General features: G+C 41.2%; 1 protein-coding gene across 1 annotated transcript in view; it reads right to left on the bottom strand.

Annotated features, from left to right (window-relative positions):
- col25a1 (collagen type XXV alpha 1 chain) overlaps window positions 1–24407 on the bottom strand; it is a gene marked incomplete at its 5' end in the record, with an annotated part of 145269 nt that overhangs the window by 34780 nt on the left and 86082 nt on the right. The window contains 6 exons of the mRNA XM_079215972.1: window positions 542–577; window positions 1723–1839; window positions 2469–2540; window positions 3505–3564; window positions 8161–8187; window positions 11493–11519. Of these exons, the coding sequence (XP_079072098.1) occupies window positions 542–577; window positions 1723–1839; window positions 2469–2540; window positions 3505–3564; window positions 8161–8187; window positions 11493–11519 (339 nt within the window). The remainder of the gene's footprint in view (window positions 1–541; window positions 578–1722; window positions 1840–2468; window positions 2541–3504; window positions 3565–8160; window positions 8188–11492; window positions 11520–24407) is intronic.

A 24407-nucleotide genomic window follows, 5' to 3' on the forward strand; every position in this document is an offset into this window, starting at 1 on the left:
CATATTACCCAAAAACCTTATGAAAATCTCATAAATTAAATGCACATATAAAAACATCCTAACTTTGTTATTTAAAACCAAATCCAAATAGATAGTGTATTTTTAACAATGCCACAGTTGATTTGTTAACAAATTCAACACGTTTAGAAAAAATAAATGACAATACCTATTTTACCAATTTGTCAGTGTATCAAAGGCAGTCAGTCAGTGAAGACCAATACCACAGCAGAAAAAGAGGTTTAAATTCAAATTCAAAGCATTATTAATCAACTTATTATAGTTGAGTTAGATGAGAAGACTGATATCATTCTCATGTCTGTATGGTTCAAATGAAGCTCCCTCCAACAGGCTGTTAGCCTAGCTTAGCATAAAGACTGGAAACAGAGGTAAACAGCAAGCCTGGACCTGTCCAAAAGTAACAAAATCTGCTTCCCAGCACCCTTAAAGCTCTCTAATCAACACATACACATATCTCGTTTGTTTCATACGGACAAAAGCTAAAGCATGAAAATAACACAAAAAGGAAAAGGTTTGTGCTTACCATGATTCCTGTTTCTCCAATCTGCCCCGGATCACCCTATATAAATACAAAACAGCCTGTTTATGGAGGGGCAGTGGGCCAAGTCTTCTTTGGGAAGTTGTGAACATGCACGGTGTTTTAAAAAGATCAGAAACGATCAAATATTACGGTGAACAAATACTGTATTTACCACAATATAGTTGAGTTTCTCATTTCTTTTTGTGCTTTAACAGTCGCTATGGTGCAACGGGGCCATATTGCCAAATAGAGCTCAGCATTGTTCTTCTCATGCAGCATTGAGGCTATGAGGCGTTTCATCATGCTGTGACACCTGTAGCTTCACTGTCTCTGTCCAACCGTGTTCTAGTCTCTGCCTTCGGTTCAGATCCTCTTGGATGTTACTGAAGTTTTTGAAAAGAGACATCTGCCATGGCCAGATGTCTATGCCAAAGCCACGCTTGAACATTATTCCATTTTTTTGTTTTACTTTGTGACGTTTACTGGGCAATTTTTGCTCCCCTCCGTCTATGGCGTTCGCAGTAGGAGAAATAAATCATGGGAGAATAAACCCGGCAAGAGAATAAAAAATTCTTGGAAATACGCAACAGCTATTGCAACTGCAACTGGAAGAACTGAAAACAATAATCATCAAAAGCTTGGAGAGAATCAGATAAACAACACTTAATATTTTTGCACTCCCGCTGTGAACTCTGCCAAGACAATAAAGATCAGCTGGAGCCCTCAGACGGTTTTATGGCTGAACATAATTGACAGGCCTTTTCTGTTTCTTCTTTCACTCACAGTCAGATATCACATAAATTAGTGTGATGCCAGTGACAGGCTTAAAGACATGGAAAATATTACGTTATAATGAAAAACAACCAAATAAACATAAATCCATACAGTGAAGCACTCTCTTGGGAGCATATCAAGGCAATGAACGGCAATGTTGTTTATCTAGTCTTCATTCAAAAAGTGTTTCATGGGAATAAACCCTCCCAGCACTGGATCACAGTCAAATTGAATAAGAGTACATAAAGAGCTGAACTTGTTTTACTCTTAATAAAAACAATGCAGTACTTTTTAGAGAAAAAATCCCCAGAATTGTACTGATCCAATGTCATTTTAATAACATACTGGCTGCAAATCTTTGTTCAGTTTACCCAAACTTCCTCAGATGTCCGGTAAAAATCAATACTCACTGCCAGACCGGGTACACCTCTGGGTCCATCTTTCCCCGTGTCTCCTGGCGGCCCCCTCGGCCCAGGAGGTCCCGGTGGCCCCGGTGGCCCAGGTGGTCCAGCTTGCCCTTGATCTCCCTGTGCAGCAGAAAAACACACATTTAAACATCTCTGTTCTGTGATATTGTTGGATCCACTGAGACCGGAACCACTGCAGTAAAAATGATAATGAAGAGAGAGTAGTGGAATGATCTCTTGGGTGGCTATGGGGTGCCTCCATTCATAACATGGAGAGTTTGCATTTTAGGTCTTATGGCTAAAACTAGCAGACTAGATGGAGCTGAATCTGATTTATAGCTGGAACAGTAATCCCCTAAAATCTATGCATGCCTAAATGGATTTAATGAGTTTAATAAGAGTTGTGCATTAGGCACCAGAACAAATTGTGGAGTTACAATAATCAGGGCAAAAAAACACTGAAAATATGTCCTTTATTCTACTGGATTAAAAAAAACTCTACGAAAACCTTTAACAATCCAACTTGGAAGGAAAGTGCTTAAAGTAATGCCAGAACAGTAATTCATTTTTACCTTAATGAAACCTTGATTTCTAAAAACAGATTTCCATATTTCGCCTTAGCAATAGTATAAAAAAGTACTTCTGACAGGTATTTCTGAAGCTTCGCATGCAAACTGCAGAATGCACAGAGAGAAGTGATTTAGTGAGACTTGGCACGACAGAGAGAGGAGAGAGGATACAGCCACTACCTTAATGAGTCGTCGCTTTATGAGCTGCTGGTCAGCGGAAAGAAAGCCATGACTGATCTTAGGGAAGACCATCTGAGCAGGTGTGTGAGGTCAAGAGGTCGCAGGTCAGAGGTGAGAGAAGGTTGAAGAAGGATGAGATCCCAGAAGAAGGAGGAGTAGGAGGAGGAAGAAGGCAAATGCAAAAAGAAACAGATTTTGTTAGAAAGGTCGGTGTTCATGAACCCCGCTCCAGCGCCTTTACAGATGGGGGAGAAATCCACACTTTTCCAGCACGGAGGTGGTTTGCTTCGGAAGTCTGGGCTTTTTTTTCTTGGAGCCAGGACCCATAATTACCACCTCAGGGGTGTGAGGGCGCCACAGTGGGCTCGCAGACCCCGGAAAAATGGGAATTTCTCCTCCTCTGTGAAAGCGCTGTCATCATCTTCATTGCGACTGCTGCTAAGTCAGACCCCGGGAGCTGCACACACTGAAACCAGCGTGGTTGACCTTCTGAGTTGAGGTTGATTTCCAACCTTGTTGCTTTCAATGCATTCATTATTTTGCTAGTGTCCATTGGTATTAAGTGGCTTTATCCATCGCTGAAAGAATCCCAAATCCCGAATGCCAAATTGTTGGATTGAAGGATTTGTGGCGAACCATGGGCATGAGCTTTAAAAAAACATTTTGCCACTTTGCTTCATCATCCAGTATTCCTCTTGGAGTTCCTTCCATTTATTTTAGCATCAATGGACTCAAGCCAGACCACATCTTCTTGTTCCAGTCAGCTACATATTTCTGGGTTGTGAAAGGCCACCTTTGCTTTAAATGGGGAACCTGGCATTAGGCATGGAACAGAGATCTTGAATGACTGGCTGGTGGCGGCAGCGGGGGAAGAGGATAACGATTGACTGGCTGTGATTAATTAGATGGGCTTTTTCCTGGGCCAAGTCTATCGTCAGTCTTTAAAGACAAAACAGCCGACAGTGATTTATTTACTCCCAGTGGGTGCTGCGGAGAGATCGGACTGAGCAGCTAGGTCGCACCACCACCGACAAACCTTGACAGTCAGGATCTGATTGCTGTGCAAAGCAGCCAGCGTAGGGAGACCAGGCAATCCCTAAAGGGACAAACGGCAGAACATGGCACAACACACGCATGACACTCAAACACTGGGTGAACAAAAACAATTTAAGCAGGAAGAAGATGCATCCTACTTCTAAATATTCTCACACATATATGAAACAAGCTGTATAATATGTGAAATACTTTAACATGTATTCAAGGGTTTTTCTTGAAACTAGCTAACATCAAATTTAACTGTCAAACTGTTTGTTTTGAAAACCAGACATTTCAATTCAGACATAAACATGACCAACATTTTTTTAAACATCCACCATTTAAACAAGTCCAAGTTGAGGCAGTGAAGAATGCATAGTACTTTGTCATCGCTAACCATTTCCTATTGTTTTCTTCCAATAATACAGACAGAATATTTGGCCAGAAGATTATCTTAGAACAGACATTGAACTATATCATGCTGGTAAACTGAGGAGCTGTATTGTACGCAGAGTTTCGGGGAACATGAAGAGATTGAGATGTTCACTGGCAATTCAATCAAATGGTTTCCAATTCCCTTGTCAACAACGGCCATGACAGATGTGATCCACTCATGAAAACTGAATAAAATAAGAAAGCACCAGGCCTTTTTCTTGTGAAGAGGAGACAAATGTGTAAAACTGGATGCTAGCTTTAATCTGAATCCAGAAACACTGACATGCTGTCAGCCAAACATGGTTTTGAATGTTATACTCAAATAAATACACTTGGTTTAGTTTTATTGACTGTCATAAATCATTCTTTAAGGGTATATTGTCCATCATTAGACAAAACATTTTGTATTTCATTGCACTGCCGTGCAAGCTTGTCAAGGTCTTGATTTGTCTTTTACAGGCATGTTGCAGTATTAATGTCTACTGAAACATGAATTGACCATTTGGAAAACCCCTCTCACGAACAGTAAAGTAAAGTCAAAGCCTACCAAGCATAACTAGGCACAGCAGAGCTGTCCAGCTTTGGGTTTTTGGGCTGTTATTAGTGATACTCTGCATTTACAGAGTTTGGACGTTGTTGTTTTATTCTCTTAGCCTTTCCAAAACTAAAAACACAACAGAGGCCTTATTGTTTCATAAATTACTGTGTAAAAAGAGAAAGGTGGACGACGAACGCATGAATACTTTTTACCTTAAATGCTAAGTCTACAAAAGAGCATGTAAAGATTCTAACACAATGGCTGTACATTGATTTCATATTCTCATGTTTATCTTTCTGCTGCAGGTTTTGCTTCCCCATAAATAACCAACCCGAATGAACAGCATTTCTCAAAGACTGGCACACGAGCATAAACATGCCCTGTAAGAGACCAATATCCCTTCATATTCAAGTTGAAGATAAAATCTGGCCTATCCAAACATGGCTTTGGTGCCATCACTCTGGTTTTCCAAAGATAATTCAAGAAGCATGGCTCATTAAGAATATGGCTTTCAAGGGAGGCAGATTTCATTGCGCCCTGCAGCAGAGCAGAGCAATACTCTTACACTGGAGACAATAGCCATGCTGTGTGCGACTGGGATTGAAGCTCAAATATTTCCCAAGTTATTTACAGCCTCAAACATCTTGAGGACAACGAAGGAAAACAATAACTGGATTATGGTCAGGGGGAAAGAGACAAAGAGTCCAGGCAGGAAAATCTAGTGTGGCGTATATGCAGGCTGGTGCACGTGAACGATCTCTGGCTTTTGCATTGGTTTCAAAATCAATTGCAGTAATCTGACAGACACTGAAAAAAAGCAGTTTTTCAGTGTTTGAAATGTGTGCAAAAATGATTGCCTGACCAAAGAACATAGTTTGATCTTTTTGTGCAGAAGATGAGAGTAAAGCGGATAAAAGCCTGACTAGGTGTGTGTAAGTCTCACCCCGCATTGCCTCTGCGCTGATGTCTATGTGTGAGAATGATAATGACACGGCGGTTGACAGAGAATCCTAACCATTCACAGATTGATTTGTTTTGCTTCTCTCTCCTCGAAAGCGGATGTCGGTTATTTGGTGAGGATCTCTATTGCTATGCATTTGCCTGCAGCGAGATTACTGCAACTGTAGTAAACAAAAAGCCAGATATGAGGACAATCAGCAACAGCCGTCATAGGACACTTGCCAGAAACGGCATCTCCACGACCACACCAAACGCAGAAAACATCCCAACCAAATGCTGGCTGAGGCATTTTCTGAATAGCTATATGTGGAGTGGATTACCAGTTCGGAGCACAGATGGCTTTAATACATTTAGGAGAGGAAGAGTACATTCATTTGAAGCCTCAGATTTGGTATTAATGTGATTCGTCAAATGTATCTCAAGTGAAATTTCTCTTATTTTCAGAGCAAACAGTCTGACTTGTTCACACATTCAAAGTAAAACCACAATTACATAATCACAGTCTCATTGCAAACATTGCAAATTGGTCAAATCACATAATGTGATAAGTAAAGTCCTGGCACTTTTTTTCCTTCTTTTTATCACATGAATGTCTCTAGTTGACCCAGGAATTGACCAAACTTTGCCTGACACCTGTAGCTTGTGCCATCCCTCACACAAAGACCACACACACCTTTCTCGGTCACACACAGAGTCAGTAACTCCTGTTAATTATATCCCACCAGTGGAGCGCCGAAGGTGGCCAAAACATTTGTTTGTCAAAACTGGGCAATTTATTATTTGTTGCTTGTTTAACCTTTGGTGTTTGGAAGTGACCTTTGACTTTTAGGGCCGACACATGGCTGACCCTGACATGTGGGGAACAGGCAGAGGAAGTATGTGTCTGTGAGGCCATGTCTTTGGCCACGGAGACTACAGGGTTTGGACTTAACCTAAAGACAAACATATTGTGTAAGCATGCAAATACAAACAGTCTGTCTTGTAATTTGGCAAACTGTTGTGTGTCGGGGACATATTCTTAACATGCCCTGTTGTTTATACATACCTCCATATGGCTTTAATAGCTTCTCTTGCACACAATACTAGGCATGACATGAGTTTAATTTCCAGGATAAAGTCAAGGTCAGGCAGCACTTGTCTCATTATGCCTTCATTTATTAAGGAAATCTCTCTAATATTGTTCCACTACATTTACCTACTAATCTAATGTGCAAAGTCAATATCCCATTCTGTGGAGGTAATATAATTTGCTGGTGACCTAGACTGCTGTAGTCCTTCACATGTGACTGTGACTGTGTGTTAATTTGTACCTGTTAGGGGAAAATGCTGCTGTAATTGGAAGTTAATGAAATGCTTTCTTGAAGTGGGCAGTTTATGTATTTACTCTACAAGACAAATAGGGCCTGGCTGGTCCCTGTTACAACTCTTTCAGCCACACTGCTGTTTCAAAATTATAAATCACTTTACTGATAGAGACAGATGACTCCATTTCCTAGGTTAAAAGGGTACAAATTATGACCAAAACCCAAGAAATTCTATCCAAGCAGCGATAGTTTACTCAATTCAGCTAGTGAGCAAAGATATTTCCTTTCTGCCTTAATGCAGTGGTTCAGTCTTACAATAATGATTATCCAATATTTTTCGTATCATTAAAATGAACTAAGGATATCACAAAGCTGGAGGTGTACGTGTAGATTGTGTTAAAGTGTGAAACCACTGAGAGATCTGAAATCTCTGTGAACTTTGCTGTCATTTGAGGAGTGCCCCAGATGTATCGCTTTGGGACCACTAATCGAATTTTGCAGAGAAGGTCATTGGTATTGACTTCCAAATCATAAGAATTGCGGTGCTTTGGCGTGCAGAACTGGATAATTGGCAAACTACTAACGTCTGGTTGGGCGGCAACACAGAATTGGAATCAGATCCGCTTGGGAGATGGCTGGTGTTCTGATGACTAGACAAACCTCTGTTGTGTTCTCTTGTCCTTGTGCTCCAACCTATGTGCCCATTTCCCCATTATTCAAATCAATTACAGGCATTTAAAGTGACTTTGACTCCATAACATGTACTCTTGAAGATGACAGCAGATACAGAGGAAGAGAAAAGCGTGCATGTGCACATGTGACCCCAGTTAATGCAATCTACTTTAAACAAACCTGTGCAGTCGCAGTCAGCTTTTCAAGGAGGCATCATTTTTTAACCATTATTTGAGAAAAATAAGTACGCGCTTGCTGTTAGTTGGAGATGGAGTAATTCATTTCAGAGTCTGTCGAGCACGGAAAAGCACTCACATCATCATCATTTAGAAGCTGCACTTTCATAGAAATGTCAAACCAGAGAGCTGGAAATGATTACAGCTCTGAACACACCGTGTCACGTCGAGGATTGAAGTGAATCACGAGTAATTATCGACAGAGCTAGTTGGCTTTTGATTGTACCTGATATTGAGCAGATATCTTCTGCTGATGGGCAACATATTGTACTCATGTTCAAATATGAAAACAAGAGGCACAGAGAAGGTCTTTGCGTATTTTGCACGTGTTCCAGCCCATTCTTGATGTAGAAATGAGCGGTGCTGAAATACTTGTTGTATTTGGCCAGATGGGAAGAACACTATCCCAGGAATTCCATGCATCTCAAACCTTTTGCCCACAATTCTGCTGGGGGAGACACACACAGTCACATTCATCAGCTAATCACAAGAAGTCAGAGTAAACCGCATACCCGTGGTCCCTGGTCACCTTGATCCCCCTGCAGAAGGAAAGAAAAGGAATTTTGAAATGCAAGGGTCAAACACACAGTGAACAGACACACAGGCACAAGTACAATGCTAATAATAAGCCGAGACTCACACCAAAGTCACCGAGGCATAATTCAGAACACATTGATAACGAAAATAATACAGGAACCCTCAACTATTCACTGTGGTTGAGAATACAATCACTTGGTCGGACAAGAGTTGGGGATGAGAGAGAGAGAAAACAAGACAGCAGTGGTGTGAGGTTTGGTGGGTTTGGTGAGTAGGGGCTGAGTGTGGGCAAACGGCATTGCCAGGTCAGATTTTATGCGGCAGAGATCTTTGGCTTTCTGCCTTCATTGGGGGTAGATCTCTGTGGACGAAGCACGTTCCTGAAGGAGAAAATGTTTGGTTTCGAATCAACCTGCATATTGAAGACTATGGGTTTATCGCATTAGAGCGAAAAGCATACTTTTGTTTAAAACAACTGAAGGAAGACCAAATGTTGGACGCTGAATTATAGCTGTAATCCGTCTAGAATCGTATAACTGAACACCCTTAAACCATCTCATCTGCTCTCCACTCTCCTGTTGGCTGAGTTAAAATTTAGCCACAGCACTAAACATTAGCCCGGGCAACTCACACAGGGTAGGCAATTTTGCTCAAACAAACTTCAATGCGACGCTTTAGCAATTTCAAATAAAACAGATCCCGGAATATTTTGAATTTTTCATTGGGCAGCCGTTCCAAAAGCGGATTTAACGGGGGAAACAGTTATGAATGGCCACACTGATCCACGCTGTATTCATCTTGGGTGGGAGGAATGCACACAGTTGTTTTTCATTTCATTAAACTGCAGATGCATGGGTTCACATTAGAGAGAAGAATTTGCATCCAATCTGCAGGACAGGGTTATTTACGATTGTCAGAACGGATGCTCGAAAATCACTTAAATCTGGTTTTGTACGCCATGCTTATGGGTTCCATTTTATGCTTTGAGGGGCACCAAATAAGAGATCACACTGTGGATTTACTATGTTGGTCAGCGACAATAACCAATATCATCCCACACCCTACATTACTCAAAATCATCTGTTCCCAAATAGTGTGACTGGTTGCAGATGACAACTGTGAAATGTTTCCCTGTGTTAGACTTTAGCTCTGGTTAGCACTCTCACGCTATATCATTTTAAGTCTTGTATTTCACAGCACAATAATCCACAAATCCTAAATTGAGTTATATAGTCTAGTGATTGTCAACCACTGTGCCGTGGCACACCAGTGTGCCGTGAGAGATCGTCAGGTGTGCCGTGAGAAAATGTCCAATTTCACATAATTGGTTCAAAAAAATATTATTTAACTGCCGCAAATAATGTTCCATTGTTGAGCGTCTGAGCCTGCAATATAGTGGCTGGCCTAGTAATTTCCTATAGAACAGGTCTGCACCTTGTTCTGCTATTAAACAAACTGGAGTGACAAAGCCTGCTCACTTTGTGGTTGTCATTAAAATAAATGAACACCATGTTTCCTTTAATTCAGTATTTATCAAACTGGGACGTATTACAGGTGGGGCGCAGGAGGAAATGCTGATTTCACCGTACACCGTTAATAGGTCACGCTTGCGCATTTGCGACTCGCCGATTCTTGTCAGCTCACTGCAGCCACTAACACTGATACAACGTGATGCTCACATATCTGCACTCATTCTGTTTTGCAAAAAAATAGCTTGTTGTTTTCCACAATAAGCTATGTAGTAGTAACTAAATATTGGTTATTTTTTGCACAGATATAACTTTATTTGAATTTTTCTAACAAAATGTTAACACATTTTTTTTGGTCTGATGGAGCAATCTGGTTTAATTGAAATTGATTGCAATGTTCTTTATTCTATTATTTATAAAAGCACAGATGGAGTCACTAGTACTGTGAAGCATTACTTTGTAGTACTGTGAGGTACCACGATGTAGTATGTCCGTCTGTCTGTCAGTCGCTCCCCCCTAAAGCTGTAAACCTAGGGGAAACACTGAATATTCTTCTATGCCAGTAGGTAGTGCAATAATTACCTAACCATATATGCTGTATTATGCTACAATGTGACATTCTGTAACTTTTTGGGTTGTTGGTGTGCTGCCAGGTGGATTTTTTTATTGTAGAAAATGTGCCGCTGAAAAACACTGAGTCCAAGTAGTTTTTTTATGAATACTTAATCTATTCATTGAAACAGAACAGCTCTTCCCCAGTAGCATTTTATAAGTACTTTTAGCCACTTGTTTCCCTTATGAGTGAATAAAGGGATTTTTTATCAACTTTGGTGTGATGACAGCGTTTCTTTCAAAGCAAAGCCATGGGCACACATCTATTTGTCCCAGACTCCTTCAGACTTGTAAAGAGACAGTGTGGTTATTTTTGCATGCTCCACTGCTGTTTTATGGAGGAATACTCAGCGAGGCATTTAAGGGCTCCAACTTGGACTCTGGCTTTCAGTCAGTAATGTGCTGTGCTGTGGATTTGAGAACGACAGGCGCATAACAAAATTCAGGATGATGTGAATGTGAATTATTGCCGCAAATGCAAAGGAACTCTCTTTATGGACAAATCAACTGATGGCAGAGCAAAATTAAATAATGTAATTGTCTTTAAACATCATGGGCTGGATATTAAAGACTGAAATGTGACCGGAATTATTTTTTTATTGAGAATTGCATGAGAAGATTGATACCGCCCTCATGTTTGTACAGTACATGTGAATCTGGAGCCAGCAGCAGGTTAATAGTTATTACAGAAACAGAGGAAAACAGCTAGTGTGGCACGACAGACGTTGTTACCTTCAAACAGAACCAGGCTTCCAGTCTTTGTGCTAAGCTAGCCGGCTGCAGCCTTTAGCTTGGCATACAAATATAATATTTTTCCAAACTCTCTGGAAGAAAGAGAATGAGCTGATTTCCCGAAATGTGGAACTACTGCTTTACGCAGTGGAACAGAATAGTAGATCACACACTGTGGAGACTGTGGCTCAGTGTTGAGCATGGACGCCCTTCAATCAGAGGATCGGCGGTTCGACCCCTGGCTCCACTAGCCATGTCGAGGCGTCCTTGGGCAAGACACTTAACCCCAACATTGCTCCCGTAGCTGTGCCTACGTGTATGAATGTGTCTTTGAATGTTAGCTACTCCTGATGGGAGGAACCTTTGGCCCTCCCATCAGTGTAGGGATGGGTGTGAATGGGTGAATGATGTCATGTAGTGTTAAAGCGCTTTGAGTGGTAGGAAGAATCAACAGTATACCGTTAAAGTGTCAAACTAAAGATATAATTACTCACCTTTTCACCCTTGGTACCTGAAGAGCCCTACAAAAAGAAAAACAATGATTATCAAACTGTTTTGCAAGAAGAAAATGACAAATTACAATCCATGTCAGTTATTTGTAATCACTCTGGTGCCATGGCATCCTGTGGTAAGATACAACACATTACAACGTCTATAAAACCAGGGTGACCAATCATGTTCTCCAACAAACAAACAGAGCTACTTCACAAAGTTTGAACATCATGAACTTAAGAGGGATAAGGCAAAATCAAAAGATTAACAAATTGAGTTTTGATGAAACTAACAGTGTGCACTTTTTGACATGTCTTTCAGCATTTGATTAAAATGCCCTGTCACAGACTGGGAACCGGTACCTTATGTATTGTAGACGGCAGGGCTTATACAAACATACAATTAAAACCAAAAGCAGGCCCAAATCAAGTCCATGTTTACTTAGATGATCAAATCCAGCAATCTCCAACCAAGTATTGGCAAGCACATTGTAAAGCTGTGCCCTAAACACACAGCAGTTTTATGTGAGGCAGTTTTTGCATCCAACTTCTGTCAATCAGCTAGCAGGGGCTCCTGGGTGGGCTCTGTAAAAGATCATCACTGAAGTGGAGGATTTGACAATGAGGTGTGCATCCATATGCTGGAGACTAATGAGCTTGTGCTGAAGACACTTTCTTTAAATTGTTGCCAGTATGCAAGGCTCTCTTTCTTTCTTTGAGGTCGAACTTTTGGAATAAGCTAGAATTGTAAAAATCAGCATTCGATCAGTGTGACTAAATTACCGCTATGCCATGTATGCCGTTGCTAATCTGAACTTTGCATGAAAAGCTATCTGTGAAATATGTATTTCAGATGAAAATACCTTTATGTTGGTCGAACAAGTTAGACAAAGTTATTATTTGAGAGCAGAACTGAATCTTTCACAATCCCTCCAAGGTTTGGGCAATTGTGCATCTCTTTTGTACCTGCCAAAGAAATATCACGCATGTCCTCAGGTGAAAAGAACAAGTTGTTCAGCTGTCACCAATACAACTCTGGTAATAGCTCTGCGGTTGGTTCTTTTCCAGGCTAATACCGGTCAAACGTGGTTTGCTTCCAAAGATATCAAACTCACAGAGAAAAGTCCGCTGACAGTAATCCATAGATTGATGCCATTAGTCGAAGACCTGTGTTCGGTCCAAAGACTCACAGGAACAGCCTCCAGTGACCCAGAACAGTAGGTTTTGCACACACAGACCGGCTTACACTGCACTGGCACACAATAGCACAGTTGAGGACTGAAATGTTCCAGAGGTAGTCCAGCAGTTTCCTCAGCCAATTTCCCACACTGCTCTTGGGGAAGAGAGATGTAGCCTGCTCAGTGCCTTCGGACATGATTTTTTAATGTGCAGTTAACTATCCGTAGCTTTTTGTGTATGTCTAGTTGTGCTTGTGTTCCCAACTGGATCTGCAGGCCCAATTTTCCTTTGGTCATGCAATATGAACCCGTACAGCAAGCTTATGTAGTGCATCGTCCCATTTATTCAAATATGAGGAATTCACTTCAACAATGCCAGGCAAAAGCTGATGGGAAATGCAGCTTTAATACGTACACATCTAAGGAGGTGGTCCTGCTGCTTACTTGTCTGACCATACAAAGAGCCACAACACACTTGTAAACACAAAATGCGCCATTATGAAAACAATGTTTCCGATTGCGGTTCCCAAGGGGGAAATAACAGGCAACAAATTGGAATCAAGTGTGTTTTTTCTTTACTTTTACAATGATGTAGATGCAGTCCAGAGAGACTAAATACGTTTCCCGCATGTTCCTGAAAATGGAAGGCAGTGAAAGAAAATCAGTGCAGGCTTTTTGTTGTGGAGGAAAATTGCCTTTGGACAATAGGCTATTGACAAGCTGTTACTGCAAACATATGAACGTCTGCAACAAGAAATACATAAATATACCCACTGCAGCTTTTTGCACAAGCCTGCTTAATGTATTACATCTGGCACTGAAAAATACACATAGTTGGCCCACAAAAGGACTGAGCTAAATGGCCGGGCACGATAAGTTTGTGGGAAGAAATTAAAAAACTCTGATTTATATTATTTAGCATTTCAATAAATCCAGATTGTTAGTACAGCCACGTAGAGAAACAAATCCATATTGAACCTCCATAGCAGGGCAGAAAAAAAGTTTTTTATGTGATGGAATTAATGAGGTCACTGGTATTTCTACAGTAGATATTCCCGGCTAGGTTTGATTAACTAAGCCAGTATCCTGTTTGATGTTGAACTACTTAAGCTGTTTGTCAGTTACTTTCAGCAGACTCTACTGTTAATCCAATACTTACTTAACTGTTTTTACTTCACTTGCTAATGATTTTGACGATGTAACATGATCACATCTTGGCTTGTAATGAATTCAAAGATATTAGTAATTATGTACAAAGCCTCTAGAGGTCTCGCCCCAAGCAAGTTATCTATCAGGTATCTTATTAGTCTGTCTTATCCCATACTCTGAGAACCTCAGATGTGTCATTCCTTTTTTTACCAAGGTCCAGGTGCATAAATCAATGGGATCGAGCCTTTGCAGTCAGGGCTCCTAGACTGTGGAATGGTCTACCTGAGGTGATCAGGGCTGCAAACTCTGTTACATCTTTTGAAAAAAATACACTTTTTTAGAATTGCTTTGCTGTGTTATAATTTGTGTTTTACGATATCTTAGTTCATTTTTCTCTGATCTTTGTGCATACTTCTGACTTTTAGTTTATTAGATTCTCATTGTGTTTTAAATGCGTTTGGTTTGACTGTACAGCACTTTGTAACAGTGTTTTGAAAGTTATCACACACTACGTGACGTTCAGGTGTTACCGCTATCAAATTGTAATTTCTACTATCAATTTAATCTTCCAACGTACCTCAAAGTAACTGCAGACATACCCCCTGGCTGACTAAATAAAAACTTCACTGAGCTGCATGGTAGATTTAACCTTCACAAGTGGAATGCTGCTTTTAACACATCTAACCATATCTTGCACAATTTATTTTGTATTTATCGCCTCCATCTGGTCGCAAAGCATGTGGAAATGATTTTGCGACACAGTCCGCACCTGCTCATTATACGGCCCATCATTTGCACATCACATGGACAGACAGCATCCACTGGAGCCTTTCCAGAATGTTTTAGCCAGTACAATGAGAGTCTTTTATAGAGACTATTAAACAGCTCTCCTGCAAGGACCATTTCAAAAGGAGCGAACTGTACTACAGAGGGGGTCAAATTGTCAAGCAGTCTCTGCACCGTTGTGGTTTCAGTCTGCATTAAGGAAACTTTCTAATCAGCACCTGTATAAGCTTTCCACATCTTTTTTACTGCTTCTGCTCTGGCTCTTTTTCAGAAGGAGCCCTCCAGCAGGTGCTCCGTAGCTCATCAGGCTGCTTCTGTTTGATCAACTTGCTCACTGTGCATTCCTTTGTTGAAGATGGTTAACCCTAGCGTGCCTTTGACACCTTTACATTCAGATCTCACTCGATTCTTGAATGGAAACATGCAGTTAGAAACAGTTAGCGTGGCTCAGTCCAAAGGTAACACAATGCTTTTTCATGCCGAACCACAGTTAACTTCCTGCAGCCTTTTATTTAGTTGATAGGCATCCAGCGGAGACCCCCAGAGAGTTACTGCTACCGCTCCAAATAATAGTCCGGACCTTCACCCTCTGTAAAACCACAACTTGCTGTTAGCTAAGCTAACTGGCTGCTTGGTGTAACTTTGTGTTTTCATAGATCTTCTCATGTAAAGCTCAGCAATAAAAACAAATAAGCCTTTTTCCTAAAATGTCTTTTTTTTCTTCCTTTAACAGATTTCCAAATAGAACCCAAGAACATTATTGCTCTAAACATGTGTATTTTGGATTCGGTGCACTGTTGTACAGACAGTATTTCACTGTTACTGGAGGGTTTGAGACAATTATTTTGCAGGAAGCCTCTTTAAAAGATTAGTTTTGTGGAAGGGAGCTGAAAAATAATATCTCTGTCATATGTGTGGTGATAAACAGAATGTAGACACCCCCAAAGCAGAAGCACTTATTGGAAATGACATATATCACGTTGATATAAAGCCCCACATCTTCTATAGCTTAACGCTGGGCAAATTTATGTCAAACTTCCACCATGAGATGATTTGTAACAGAACATCCTGTGTGCATGATACTGTCAAGTTTTTGGTGGACCACTGGATCAGGATTAAGCTTTTTTTTCTATCCATGTACATGACTAGCCTCCCATTCTAAGCCAAACCATGACCACTGTCTCCTGCAATGGCCCAAATGAGCTGTTGGTATGAAAAATAAGAGGAAACCCCATGCCACCTTTTAAAACAGAGTAGGGGAGAAATATGGAAAGGTCTGCAGGGAAATATAAAAATGCTCAGCGAACTGGGGCCAAACCCGCAAGCAACATGAACATCACCATGCATATCTGACAATGCAAGTTATTTCACTTCATATTAAAGAGTGAATGATGTTCAATAAAATGATCCTGGCACCGAGGTACATGTCATATGTGGCTCCTGCAAAGCTGGTTATTGAGATGTAAAAATATTGCACAACTAGATATCCATGTATTCTGTGTCTTTATTTCATCCATAGTTAAAACTTTATCTGAGTCAATATACTTTATAGATTTTTACTTTTGACGAATTCTTACTGTAGAGCGGATAAGGTGGTTTCTCTTAGTTTCATATTCTACATCAAACAAGTTATCTATGTGCATCCAAGATGCCTCTGCATTTACATCTCTTCAGTATTAGTACACACTAAGTTCACTTAGATGAGGTATGCCATCCCATGACCTGAATATGGAAGCAGAAGAAAACACTATTGATGAACCGTATGGGTATTCTTCTGAGCATTTGACCAGTGCCACATAGTGAGATTTTGTTTGCGTCATACACGCGACTACACGAACAATGCCATACAAGTTCCTTACGCCTGTTCACGCTATTCTGCTGATGCGGAAGCTGGTTGTGCTGGTTGTGGTAATCTGCAAAGAAGCGTGACAATGTGCCCGGAGCAATATTTACTGAATGCTATTTTTTTCTTCTCTTCTCGAAAAATTCCATTGAGTCAAAAACATTTTCAAGGAAAGAAATGAACTTTCTTACTCAATTTATGCAGATTTATATACTTTGTGCTGGTATTTAGATGTAAGGAGCTGACTTTGACATATGGATTAAATGCCAAAGAATAAGGTGATTACAATCAAATAAATTAGTAGGCTTCTTACCAACAAAGTGAATTTCTCATCTCACATAGAAGGGAAGACACTGAAATTTCTATTATTCTCATTCTTACTCTTCTGTAATTTAGTAAAACATGATGAATGTGAGCTTGACATTGCTCGCCTGACTGAGCAGTGCGAGTCGAAAGGCTGGCTCTCAGCCATAGCTTTAGCTGTCGTTGACATGAGCAAAGTAGTTCTCGTGGGTTTGGCTGCAAACTGCTGGTGCAATCTTGTGCTGCAATCTACCTAATCCAACTAGATGCAAAAAAGTCAGGAACAGGGGATCTGTATGTGTATTTGTTTTCATCACAGTGACCTGTTAAATGTTTCGAGGTCCAGAAAACCAATCCATCAAACGGAGCTCATATCCTCGTTGCAGAACCTGGGCCAACGGGGCTGGCAGCAGTTGCTGGAGCCTGAATTGCCGGCCACATGGATCCAATCATCTCACCCTGGAGCACTGGCATCTCTGAGAGTACAGGCCAACAACTACCGCTTTTACAACCTCTTCTTTACGGGCAAACAGTTTTCTCACACAGCTACACAATATTAATAAACATGTGTGTACACAGGAAGTTAAGCAAAGCAAATCTCCAGGCACCGAGTGTTGACAGGGAACGAGTAAGTCAAGAGGGGGGGCAGGTGAGGAGTGCTGCTCACCACAGAAGTGGGAGGAGGGCCATCGTAAAGGGTTTGAAAGGACTAAACCCGGACTTACGCACAAGCTGAGTGATGCATCATGTTTGCCACACATTGAAACTGAGAGGTCTAGGTTTCACAAAAATCTGGATTGAGTTTAACCTGTCCGATTTAAATAAAAAAAAAATCTACATTTTGGGAAGTATGTTTGTGAGTGAAATCACATTTAAATGTAATTACAAATATGCTCAACACTTCTTTCAGTGATTCTAATCTACCACCAATGAGTTATTTTTAAGAGCACTTGGGAAAAAGATTATGTAATAATTCCGAATAACCTCTCTACCCAGCAAAGTTGAAATATCCCATTTGGATACAAATATTTGATCAATTGGACCAATGCAAATGTGACAATAGTGCTAAGACAAGTGCAAAATGCACATTTAGCCGCTTGCAGCTACTGCGGGCATCATTGGAAATGAAATCCACTCAATTTCAAACATGAACAAATTTGGAACCGAGTAAAACACATCCAGTAAAAACACTACTAAAGGGAAGTGTACATCTATATGTACACTTCCATTTGTTAGCTCTACATAGGGTGTCCGGGGGACTTTAAGGCGGGAAACTAAAAGAGGACAGGGATGTGAGTAATCAGAGCAGAATGGGCAGAAGCGGCGGACCACAAGTGGTTGGTGCTCGTCGGGGGAATCTGGACGCAGAGGTTAGGCAGGGATAGGAAAACCACACTGGAAAACTGACTTGGGAATGGCATCTGGTTCCCATATTCACAGTGTATCACAATTAGCCGGCATAAAATGACTTTAATGTGTGCGTATGTGTTTGTGATTGTGTGGGTGTGTGCTAGTTGTTATGTGTATGATGTTCCTGTGGGAGCAGGGATGCTGTGAACTGAAGGAAACTGAAACTGATGGTGTGACTGGTTATAGGTGTGGTCGTTGTGTGAGAACAGGCTCAGGATGCAAATCAAACATGGTGGAGACTCAAATTCACAATCGCAGTCGGGGAAGGTCTCGTCAGAAGGGGAAACAGCTCTAACCAAATTGTATCCATAAAAAGCCTAAAATCCAAGCCAATTCTTTTTTATGTCTGCACAATACGCAAGCAAATTTCTGACCCACAAAATTCTTCTCCTGGATATGAAATGTTGAATAAGGTAAAATGTTCCAGTTGGAAATATATTTCTTTCACTTCTGTTGATTCAATTAGAACCACATAGTGGCAGCTCTACATTTTTCATCATTTGATGGAAAATTCCTCTCAATCAAAAGTACTTTTCTGAAAGCTAGAGTTCAGGACTTGCAGATAGATTTACATATAAATGAGCAGCAGTTACATTAAAGCCCTTGCCGAACAAGTTCACATAATGCTGATTAAGCACTATTGCTACCAGGGATTAAGCACTATTGCTACCAGGGAAAGATCCTAGTTTTTTGCAGTATCCACAGTTGTAGTGTCTTGTCTCTGGTGCGACTTTCCTGCCCCGTTGCAACCCTGATGCATTTTATGTCAACCGGCCAGATCTAAAGGCAGCTAGGAGTAGGCTTCCTATGGCAGAACATCTCCAGTCTCCAAGAAAAGTTTCTGGAGTGGATGTTCCAGATAAAGAAATTCGGCTTTCAGAGGAAGGTTTAAAGATCGATGTCGAGGACAAACATGGATCACTATTGGTGTGGCTTTTTGTCCTTAGAGACTGCTAAAAGACAAGGAGGGACTAAGGGCTAGAATGGATGTGGCATTAGTGCAAAGCAGAGGACTTGAAGAGAGATACGAGGGAGAACTCACCTGCATGCATGCATCAGAAGCAAACATTGACTGTGGTTTCCGGCTTAAAACCACAAGCATCGCAGTCATACTGTGCCAATTCTCCTACCACGGCATGGCAATGACAGTTTCCCCTGTGAGTATTCAGCCTGCTCAGCCAGCCAACGTGCGCTATTAACTGCTTCATACCACTGTGAGTCAAGCTCTCGGTTGGCCTGGGCGCTGCCTCTCGCCACTTGCTGACAGACAAGTGCTGCTGATGGGCACAGCATGAGCAGAGGACTGACATCTAGAAAGGTCAAACTCTTAATGTTGTCACATCCAGTGGCAGTAGCCTCCTCGGGCCCAAATCAACGGCCAGATAGATCCACTTGCTGCTCTTGGTGAGCCTCTATCCGTGCTCTGATGTGATGTGTTAATGGACATAGCAATAATTCAAAATTAAAACAACATCAGAGCATGCAGGGCCTCCTAACTAGGGTCTCACTTTTGATAAACTGACGCCTTCTCCCCTTCCGTGGGGGAAAAAGTGATCAAAGTCCAGCTGGAATATGTTTTATTAACAGGTGTGGAGCTGTGGCGCATAGCAGATGAAGGATGAAAGGTGGAGGGTGTCTGGGCTCCTCTGCTTCACCCCCACATTGCCTCTAATCCCTGTGGCACAGCTGCATAATTCATGCGCTGTGACAGTTCATCCTCAACCTGCGTCTCTGGAATTTCAGTTTGTGAAGCAGGGGGGCGGAAACTACTTGTCAAACACAGATACGGACACAAGCAGCTTTATTTACCTCATTGCTAACACGACTGACTTGTAAGTGGCCAGGCTTGAGACTCCAGTGTGGTGCAGAGGCATGCTGAAGTGGGTTTGCTATTCCAACATTGTATCATTTTTTAAGTATTTCCCCTTCCGTCCTCCTCTACACATTTCTTTCTCTTTCTGTAAAACTGTAATTAGGGCATAAAGTCTGCGCTAAAAAAAGTACAGTCGTCGGGGTGGTGTTAGTGGGTACTCTTGTGCAGCCCTAGGGATGGTGTTTTATGCTTGATTGGTGCTAAATGGTGTGTGCACACACACACTGCGGTTGGTGCTTGGGGTTGATGTTTTGACTCCTGAACCGCCGCAAAAATATGAGGATTTTTAAAATGAGAACCAAAGACATGATAATTCTGGCCTCAGCTGTCATGCCAAAGACTTTAACTTTTATGTACGGTGAAAAAAACATTCCTCTGGTTTCAGTAGCAAGAAGAGGCAAAATACTCTTCCTTAAATGCTGCAGAAGTTGAAAATCCCCCCGACCCATATCTGTAACATTAACATTAATACTTTTCCAATGTGTCTGGATGGACACAAAAGCCCAATTACATGAAACCAAATCATTTTTCCATGTCTTAACGCTAATCGCAAACCACACATGAAGATCTTTCCTGATGATCTTTGATTGAGGAGATCTATCTTCTCGTCACTGCAACCGCCGATCTCTGCCCATTCCTCGGCGGCCGAGATCTGTAATGGCTTCAGTGGTGGTTGTTAGTTTTTTGGCTCAGAGGGCTGTGTACAATTTACACAGTGTTACAGAGTAATAGAGGGAGCTGTTGAATATTCATAGAGACGTGTCCCCTGCCATACCCCGGGTGGGCAAACCAAATGAGAAACCACATGAGGCTACTTACTAGTGTCTCTTTTTGACTGTACTTTTTTTTTTCGGAAACACTGGGTGAGTCATTGTCAGATCGTTGCAATTTTTAAAGACTGTTTTTGAAGTCTGTTTTTAGAAATGTAGTCAGCCTTCAGGTTTTTTTGGGTTTGTACAGCAGAGGTTCTGCATAAACATGGTTGCTTTTCCTACAGTAAAAAAAAGACCCCTACCAAACATTTACAGTTCCTTCTGCTTCCTATAATGACTTCATCAGCGAGTGATTTGCTGGCCACAATTGGGACATTGTCAGGTACCTCCTTTTTGTGCACTGGATTTATTACGTCTCACCCGAAGGAAACGATCCTCCAAGCACCAAAAAAACAGCCCATACATTTACAGGCAAATCCAACTTTTCAGAGACAAAACTTTGCACAGTATGATTTGATATGTCAGATGTATGGCCTGGCGAGAGAGTGGAAGAAGTGAGACCACCTGCACTTACTTACGTCCCAGAACCCCAGGAGCGAGTGCCTGCGAAGGCTCTGAGGATTAACTTACAACTTTTACAGCTCAGTCGGCACACGCTATTATACCTATTCAATCACACATGCCTCTGGACTATAAATAATTTTAACAGCGCACACACATACAGTGCCCGTCCGCTTGACCCGGTTATACAGCCAACTGTCACAATCCTCGGTGCTTATGTAAGTATGGGTTTGTCTTCATCTTTTGAGGGAACTCTGAAGTTTTCCAGTTTTTGGCTTCTGTTAAGGGGAGTGGATCTGTGATCGTCCGGCAGTGTAATGAGGTGAGCTAATCTGTTCGGGTGCTGGGAGCTGGCAGGGATGGAGGATGGTAGCAAGGATATTACAAACCAGACTGCCCAAATGGCAGGGACGAGGGTCCCCATTAGGTGACGGCAAGGATAAAGAGAATAATTTAATAATAGTCTCACTGTGTGGTACAACAGAGATTTTAAGCAGCACATTTGTCAAAGTCGGATGTCTTTTACATCAGTTGTAAAAACATAGTACTTTTTTAACATCCACCTCTTACAAAGTCTTAAGCTCACTAATTAATACATGAATGTGTTACATATTGTTTTTTTAAGCTGTACAAAAATCCCCATTTGTAGTTTTACAGGGGCAGGTTGCAGGGACTACCTGCACTCTCCACTGGTTACCTGGCAACCTAATGGTTACGGCAATAATGTACCACATTAAGGTTTTCTGCAAATATTTCCCTTTCATGTAAAATTGCTCCTGATTTCAGCACAGTGAAGAAGCAATAGCTGAACGGCATCCTGCAGTTCAGGTTTTACTGTTTTTACCTTCACACGGGCATCACAGTTGGGGAAGATGTGAAGCAGGCATACTTACAGGAGGTCCTGAAAGAGAAAGGGGGAAAAAAAGTACTTAGTGTGTTTTCAATCAGCGATCAAACAGACGCAGATCATCAATGTTCCACTAAAACCACATCTCCAAATAACTCCGATGGGAAATCAGGCTCTTGCTGACATTTTGTTCTTTGGGAACATTCAATAAAGATGTCTCTTCCATGGTGCGTTCACTGACTATGCAGATTACACAGACTTTCTACTTCAGTCTAACTCCAAAATCCCACCTTTATTTCGAATTACAGTATGGTATATAACAATAGCACTGCAACAAAAGATTGCAATCTATTTTCCATGCGGTCAGGCCAACAATGGCCACCAGGCCTGGTGATTACATTTGTGAGTCGTTCTAATTTCACTACTACATGGGGTTGCACGCTTGTTAAAAAATCCTCCCACGTTCTTGCGAGGTGACACTCGTCTTTTCCCCAATTACTGCTGCTCAAAGGACTGTGTGCCAACGCACTTCAGGGCCCTGCAAATCATTTAGGGTCTTTAGGTTCTTATTAAAAAGGTACCCAGCTGCTTTAACCCTGAAATAAAAGGGATTCTTTTTTTCTTAACAAGTCCTATGTTCTTGAACTGTTCCTCTTCATGACCAGAGGAAAGTGCAAATTATTCCAGCAGCTGGAGTATTTAAGGAGCCGTGTGTTTGAGGCACGCTGGGCTGTACTTCTGCATCATGGATCGTTGAGTTACAGTAGACCACTTCGCTTTTAATAAACCTGTCCCACTGTGTCAAATGGCTCGGTGCAAATTATGGAAAAATCAAAGACATGATGTGATAAAAATGTGCAATATGCTGCAAAACTCAGAATAGCCACCTCAAAAGGTATGCATTCTTAAATTTGATGGCATTATTGAGACCAAAAACATTATGTGAGGAAATATAATCCATGTAAAATGAAATAGTCTCTGACATATTGTTAAATAATCCACCCTCAAAGCTCACTTTGAGTTTCACTTTCTGTTTCCCACACTGGCAGCCCTAGTCATTTCCTCCACTCCTGCTGTCACCAGCGAATGGAAAGGTTACTGAACTCACTCTGTCATTTCATTAAATATGTGATCGCTAACACCATGGTGGACGTTGTTGTTATGCTCCAACATAACATAAAGGTGAACAATGAGGCTCACTTTGAACTTAACTCACTTTTTAAAAGAGACAGGGCATTTGTTGCAAGAAAAGAAGTAGTTTTCTTCATGCTTGACACTGATGCACCACTGTAAGCTTGGATTTCTCAACCGGCTCACGTTGAGCATCAATTCCTCCTTTTGTGAAGGAAAGTAAAAAGTGCCTATTGTTCACACAGTGAAAATAAGGGAGGAAACGTATTACACTTTCCAGTATTGGGCACCTGCTGGAACAGTCTGAGAGTGTTGCTTTCACTGCTACAAACTAGTTTTCATCCTAAACTGTCATCCCACACTTTTCCTTTCCATATGTTACTGGTAAACAAACAAGAGATCCTAATAAAGTATCCTATTCATTTTTTATACATAGGTAAATATCACCGTGTCTTTTTCCTATTTGTTCTCAGCCAAGTCTGGGCAAGAGCTTTCCTTCGCCTTTGTAGACGAGTAAACTGCAAAACACCTCACCCTGAATTTGTGGGAAACTTGCTGCGGCTTACTTATTTTCGGTTAAAGCGAATCATGAATTAAATATGCTTTCCTTCAACATCAACCAGTGTTGTGAACTTAAAAGAGGGAAATTGGATTTGCAGAAGGCTCACAGTGCAGAATGTGGCACGCCGGTGCCCGTTAAGGACTGAATCTTTCAGTTGTATGAATGATCTCTCCTAAATAATCTTAAATATTTCTCCCATTGACGTGTAGACGTAGTTTGACACTGAGCTCCAATATTGCAGCACGGTGCCAACATATTGGCTTTAAATGCTTCTACGAGTTCTACGCAGATTGTTGTTGTTTTCTAATGCCTGACAACATATCCAAACAGTAAATGCATCAGAAATAACTGAGCTATAATTGCATGATAATATGCAAATCACCTTTGGCATTTAAAGTGCCCACATTTAAAATGATATTCTCTGTACAAGGACTTTAAAAGCTTTTTTTCTTTTCTTTGTGAAGCCGTTTAAATTGCATGAATGTTTTTGCGGACGCTGAGCATAACCAGTGAACATGCAGATAAAAAGCTGGTGTCAACACTGCTTTGCTGACATTAATAA

This window comes from Taurulus bubalis (assembly GCF_910589615.1).
Source record: "Taurulus bubalis genome assembly, chromosome: 3".
Classification (NCBI taxonomy): Eukaryota; Metazoa; Chordata; class Actinopteri; order Perciformes; family Cottidae; genus Taurulus; species Taurulus bubalis.